Source organism: Vipera berus, assembly GCF_964194415.1.
Source record: "Vipera berus genome assembly, chromosome: 1".
In the NCBI taxonomy this organism is placed as follows: domain Eukaryota; kingdom Metazoa; phylum Chordata; class Lepidosauria; order Squamata; family Viperidae; genus Vipera; species Vipera berus.
The window spans coordinates 107,281,784-107,288,997 of record NC_138202.1 but is presented as its reverse complement, the minus strand read 5'-3'; the positions used below and the strand labels follow the sequence as shown (position 1 = coordinate 107,288,997).

Genomic DNA, 7,214 nt, shown 5'->3' with positions numbered 1-7,214 from the left:
TGAATAGAGTACTTTCATTGCTATTCAAGCAGTTCAGATTCCAGCAGTGTCAGAAGTAACTGGTGCCAAGTTATCAATATTGTTAGAGCTGAAGTACATAAAATAAACTTTTGGACTCTTAATACTCCTGGAATGCTAAGCTGTTCTCTTGTACCTCATTACAGGATGGGGAGAGGGCTGAAAAAGAGAACAAATGCAGCTAAGTTTAAAAATTTCTGAAATATACATCCTTTATATTTGAGAAAAACAATTATCTTTTTAAAAAAAATTCTGGTAATTACACCCAGATCAATAGATCAGGCTAAAATTATGATTTTCCTCTTATGTTTTGGGTACTAATACACATAAAATTTTAATTGCTTAGAGAACTACCTATACAGAATTAGCCAAACATGAAGGAAATACAGGTGTTTAGGTGGCCTTAGGATGAATGGTCTGTAATTTGTCAAGACTGAAGGTGACTCCACTGGACCAAGATTAATAACAAAGTTATGACTTGGAACTACAAAGAATTGACTTTTTGTTATTTTTTGATCTTTATTCCTAGCCAAAAGGGTGTCCCTGGTTCAGTTTACCTTCTCCAGACAGACTGGAGTCAATGCCAACCACAAAAAGACAAAAATGCAATGGGGGACGCCAATAGCTTGGCTTTCTACTTGGTAAGCACTTGGGTGTATGTTTGAAAAGATGAACAATTATCACAGGAATGTAGGCATGTGCTAAAAATCAATACATGGACCACTTGAGGCTTTGTTGGAAGACACTAAATTGCAACATGGAGATGCACAGGAATGTCCATGTTGTCTCTTAGAATTTGCCACCTTTTTAGAGCTCTTCAACTCCCCATCCACCAAAAAGAAAAAAGCAAGAGACATTACAATTTACACTTTTTTCTTTGGTACATAAATCACTCCGAATGCTCAGAGTAATGACCCTGTCTTTCTTTTTGTTATTCTAGGATATATCATTCCATTTTATCATGAACACATGGATACACTGATGCTACTTATACGTTTGCTTTTGGTTTCTTCCCTTGTTCCCCAACCAATTTTTGGTTGCCAAATACATTTTAGAAAGCAAAAGGTGTCCTCCCCTGTGCCTTTATTGACTTTTGAAAACTACTATGAGGTTGAAATATTTATTATTTTGGCCAACAGGATTAAATTAGCAGCATGAATGACAAATATGCTTAGAAAGGTATTTAGTGGCTTTGAGAATGTTATTAAACTGCAGCTGCCCCACATATTCTTATGTGATCATCATCAGACCAATTTTAAAACTTTGCTTTCCTAACATCAATAACATGCTCATCCTTGTGGTATTTGTGTGCTTGGAATATGCTAGGAATGTAACTAAAACTGCCTGACAGCTGTTGGTATTGTCTTTGTCTAATCACTTTAAGCATGCATATTGGCCAGATGTATCTGAGTAATTGTCATTGGAAATGTTACCTCAAGTTATACACAAAGCAAGTTCTACTTCATGTAAATAAGCAAATGGTTAATCCATCTAGTTCCCTGTTACTATTAGCTTCCGGGACAGTGAGGGATATTGGCATCTTTGAGATTTGAGTGTGTGTTGTTGGACATCTTGTGATGGAACTTTTAAAATAATAGTTTATAGAAATCTGGAAGACATTCATTGTGCAGAAATCTCATTACTTTAAAACAATACCAAGTATAACTTCCCATAAAAGGTCCCTTTCCCTCTTCTTGAGAATTGAGGATCAAAAATATCTTTATCTGGAGATCCAGGCACTTCTGGTATGAGGATTTTGTTTTCATTCCCCATAAAAGGGCAGATCAAGCCTACTAACTGAAATGAATAGAAAAATTCTTGCAGACAAGAGTACTCAGTATCTATGTTGGAAGCCAGCAAGCAGTCTCTCAGCTGGGCAACCACTGCATTCTTCTGAACTTTAAAATCCAACGAAACAAAGATATGAATCCATAAATAATTTAAAAACAAATCAGACATAAAAAGAGCATGCAGCATAGAGAAGACACTGCAAAAACTGTTTAAATAGATTCGTGGGGTTTTTTTATTATTATTTAATGACTTAAAAGGTGCAGTAGCAAAAGTGCTTTTTTTCTCCATTCCTGCATTGACCAGTTTCTTTCTTCTAGTTGCAATAGTTCTCTAGCTCATAGAGAGAGCAGGTGTTTTCACAGCATTGCTCCACAATTCCTCTCTTGCTTTTGTGAAATTCTTGGAGTGGTATTTCCACCTCGTTCGATAAAGGATCATTCACTGCCAAATAAGAGAAGGCCAACATTAGATGTATCTTTGAAGTGTATTCAACAGAAGGTATATTCATTTGAACTTTCTGTTTCAGTTTGGCATCCCCAAAGTGCTATAATTCCTCTGCCTTTCCCACCCACAGCTGCTTTTGGGGGCTGAGTCAGTGGTGGGATTCAAATATGTGAACAACCGGTTCTCTGTGTGGATGTCGCTTCCGGAAGTCTATTCTGAGCCTGGGCAACAAAAAATTAGCTACCGGTTCTGCTGAAGTGGTGCAAACCGACTGAATCCCACCACTGGGCTGAGTTTAGGTTGAATATTATTATTTTTGACAGTTTCTTCCTTCTCCTAGCTGAACAAAAGTTACTGTTAAAGGAACCTCCCTATTCTGCTGTGTGATAAATGTCTGGTGAATTTTTGTGGAATATACCTGCCTTTTCCCTGCTATGGCTATCAGATTGTCCTGGTACTAGATTATTGCATTCTGAGTCAGTTAACTGAACCTGAGCTGGGTGTTTTAGATCCTGGTTACACATTGCACACTTTCAACTGAGCAACAATAAAGCAAAGTAAATAGTAACAAGGTGAAGGGCTATGGATTAGTATTTTACAGATCGGGAAACTGCGTACATCTCCAGGTTTGGATGGGGCTGTATTTTCTCTGAGGGAAGAGGTGCTTCATGTTGATAAACTCCTTGTCACTGATAAACTCCCAGATTCATCACTGTCTTAGCTTGCTATCTCCAAACAAGTAAAAATGTACAGTAGTGTGATGGTCTGAGTCCTAGGGTCTTGAATAATTGATGTGTTTCTCATCTTACATGCTACATGACAGTCTGCTTTCTTTTTAGCCAAATGTAGCATGTTGTGCAACCCTTGTCTACAAGTAATGAGTCAAGATGGTTTGCATAAAAACCAAGTGTAAAGAAGGAACTAAGCTTCTTCTCTGCATTTGAAATGAGAAATATGACGCAATTTTTTTTTTCCCAGCAGGATGCATTGGTTTTGGCAGCACTTGGCAAACTCCTTGTGGAACTTTTGATTCAGGGATGCTTCTTGGTCTGTCTACTGACTTTTAGGAAAACAGTTAAGTTACATTATTATTGCCATAGTAGCACTATATTATTTCCAGGCTACCAAAAATAACAGGAGTGTTGCTGTCAAGTTGGCATTGACTTAAATCGACCATGAACCAGAGGCTGCCTCGCTGACAAATGGAAAATGCCACTTTAGGAGATGTATGCATCTTTGATATCAGTCTATTCCATTCTCCTTTTAACAGTGGAATAATCAAGAATTAATCCGGGTAAAACAGAGGGAATAGCATTTCCTAACTTCAAACCCATTTAAATGCATTGGTCAGCAGTGTCCTACCACAATCCCCAACCATGTCTATGGGAGTTGCATCCCAATACTTCTAGGAGGGGAAAGGCTGAGAAAAGGAAGAAGCCAAATGCCATTTTTTTACTCATTGAAGAACTAATTTGGGAAGTTTTCTTTCACAGCCTCCTCTCCTGAATCATTTTGCTGGGTAATTAAAGTTGTCTATGAGCAGTGTTTGCCAAAATTCTTCAGAATCTGGATGTGTATTTCCCTATTTACCCTATTTATAGATTGCCCCAATGAATCCAAGACTCAGAAAGGATCACAACAAGAAAAAGACATTAAAATAACCCAATTGAAATAGGCAGCAATAACGATGAACCAGATGGTAGCCAACAGCCACCTTATGAGTCAAGATCTCATTGAAACTAAATTGTTTCCAGTGCTTCCTGGAAGGTAGGGAGGGTTGGAGCAGAGCTTCTCTGGAGACAGCTTGTTTCATAGTCTGGGGGCTACTAAAAAAGAAGGCTTTCTCCTGTTCTGACTGGATGGGGGAAATAATGTTTTCAAAAGCAATCCTTGATATATAAACACCATTGTCTTATTTTTCTTACTAGTTAAGACTATCTGCCTACCAGGGGGTGAGTTATAAACAGATTCACCAGGTCATACTACAGACAGGGCATTTTTAGGAAATTAGAAAGAAAGCTACCTCGTGGTTGTTCCATGTTCCGTCGTGACCTGGGAGAATAGTAGAAGCCCCGCTCTCCACATACAAGGAAAAGGGCCTCCACCAGATGAGAGCCACACAGACGCTGGTTGGGAGCAGCTTGGCTAACTGTAGGTGCTGAAACAGCCAGCAGCAACAGGAGAGGTAGGGAACGGATCCAAAGAGCCATGGTGATGTAGATGAAACTTTGGAAAGGAAGAATCCAACAAAAACACAGCTTTAGAATAAAAAAAGGATAACATTTGATTGCCACCTTCCATATTTTACCATGCTGCAGCGGTCTCTGGACAATTGCCCAGCCACTTCATGTTATAGGGTAGACTGGTGCATAGGGAACATCATCCTAGCAACTGTTAAAGGGGAACAATTTCTTTCCCTTTCCCCTTTTCCTCCCCATTCACAGCCCAATGAACTTGCCCTCTTGCATGTGGCTTGAATGGCTGTGGGTTTTCTCTACTGAAGAGTTACTTGCTATGCCCTCCCTATATGATGTGGGCAAGCTTTAGTGGTAAAATGCTATTGGCTATGACATATTTATTTCATAGTTTGAATTCAGTGACATGATCTTAAAGAAGTACATGAAATGTTTTACAAATTTGGATTAAGATATAGAAAAACTGCCTGTGTTGGAATTGTGGGAGGATTCCAAGATAAGAGGTATTGGATGGTGGAAGGGATTAATTCCTCAGGGAGATAGTGAGCTGAATATATTTAAGTAGTGACTGGATAGTCCTCTGTCATGGATTGAGCATGGATGTTGGTCTTGATGGTCTAAGTAGCCCCTTCCAACTATCTGATTTTATGAAGATAAAGCATGGGTGAGAGAGTCAGTTTTTTCTAGTGGTTAAGGTTAGACAGTTGGGATCACAGGAGACTGTGATCCCAACTGGACTTTCTTGGTTTATTTTCCTTGAAAACAATCCACTTCACCAAGAAGTTTCAGCTTTTTAGCTGAGAAGTGAAATGTTTTCAAGGACAAAAAACCCCCAGGAAAGTCCAGTTGCCTTTGGAAAAGCACCTTCAGGACAACCATGACCTGGATATTTGAGACGCTACAGTATATAGACAGGAGAGTTCTAGTCCTGCCTTAGGCATGAAAGCTGGCTAGGTGACCTTGGGCCAGTCACACACTTTCAGTCCCACCTACCTCACAAGGCTCTTGTTGTGGGAGAAAATGAGAAATTCTGACTTTCAGATAACACAGGGACTTTTTGCTATGCATCATAAAGTTTTCTTTAAAGAGAACTAGATTATGAGAGTATTGAGTGAAGTGCTCTTCACGCATTTATTTGTTTATCAAATTTAGATACTGCCCATCTTATCCCCAGAGGGACTCTGAGCAGTGTACAGTTAAAAGCAGAAAAATGTAAAACCATATATTAAAAACTGCAATACATCAGTAAAAGAAGCCAGGTAGAAGAAAAAAATAAGTTAAAAATCAAAAGAATGGATGGTTGCCAAATCTGGGCTGCAAAAGTCTGGCCAACCAGTTGATGGCACAAAAAAGTTAAGAGTTTTCTATCTCTTTTTTTTTCAATCTACAGTAGATGTGGTAACCCTAATACAAGCCCTTTCTTCCCAAGGGCTGGGATGAAATAGGAACACTAATAGAGAGAAATAACATCAAACCTTTTTAAACCATAGCAATTTTGAAGACAGGTATGAAAATATAGGCGCAATACTGAGAATGAGGTAGAATCCTAGACCTCATTCCACATAAAATAAGACTACAAATTCCACAAAGTTCCTAGTGGATAAATTAACTAGTCATTTACTAACATATTATACAGTAAATCACTCATGCCACATGTATCAAATTAAGTAAACTGTCCCACATCATAAAAGAAACCTCTGAAAACACTTCAACATTGCCAATATTTTCACAGAAAGAAAAAAAATGAAAATCCTGGAAAATGCCTTACCTGTCAGGTCTCAAAGCTACTAACTTTCTGTTGCAAAGAACACCACCTGGCTGATTATTAATACTGTGGGGGAAAACAGCCACTCAAGTAGTACCCCACCCACTACTTCTCACCAAAGCCCCTTGTTAATCCTTTTTGAATAAAACAAAACATTTTCAACAAAAGAAGGCTGATAAGAGTGGGTTTATCTATTTAAGTCTGTTGAAAGGCACTAGTGATAGGATTTGCTCACTTATGGTGAAGGAGGAAGTGAGGGAAGTAAAGAGATAGGAAGTGGGAGGTGGGTCAAGGCATGAATTCTCCACACCATTCCAGTTCTACCACTCTAAAAGGTAAATGGGGAAACTCCTAATTCGTGCACATCAGCTCAGCTATCCAATCTAAGCAACACTGGGATAGTCCAGGAGCAGTGCCAAAGCCTGTGTAGAAGTGCTCAGTGGACCTAACAGCAGAACACAATCATAACAGGTTCACATTGGCTACTTTTAATAAAAGCTGAGGGGGAGAAATGGAATTTGATTCAAACTAAAATTTAACACTAAGAATTAAGGCTGCTCCTCCATGCTCTTTAAGGTCTACACCCCACCCTCCATTGCTGGTTCTGTGACCCCAATAAAGATTTGATCTGAAGGCTGAAAGCAAGTGGGGAGTGGAAGGCAAGAAAGAAAAAACACTTCCAGTTATAAATGTTCTAATTTTGTTACAAACAAAGCACTAATGCATAAATGAATGGCAAATGAGAGATTTAAGCTAAGGATTTGGATTATGGATTGGTTGAGAGAGGAAGAAGCGAGGAACATACAGAAACCAAAGTTCATTTCACTGGAGTTCTGTAAGAGTTCCTGTTTGGATGATGCAGAATTAACAGCAAGTACAAAGCAAATCAATTTATAAAACTCATTCTTTCCTCAGTGTGCTATGATCAGTTATACAAGCCCTATCATTAAAAGATCAATTTCTTTCCCTTCCTCCATTTCCTATCCTAGCATCACTGGAAG

At 38.8% G+C, this 7,214-nt stretch overlaps 1 protein-coding gene across 1 annotated transcript; it reads right to left on the bottom strand.

Moving 5' to 3' along the window:
- Nucleotides 1–2,122: 2,122 nt before the first annotated feature.
- INS (insulin) lies at nt 2,123–4,463 on the bottom strand (the record flags this gene model as incomplete). Its single annotated transcript, XM_081314897.1, has 2 exons — nt 2,123–2,250; nt 4,277–4,463. 2 exons carry the CDS (start codon nt 4,461–4,463, stop codon nt 2,123–2,125), a joined length of 315 nt encoding a protein of 104 aa, XP_081171023.1.
- Between the last annotated feature and the right edge of the window lie 2,751 nt (nt 4,464–7,214).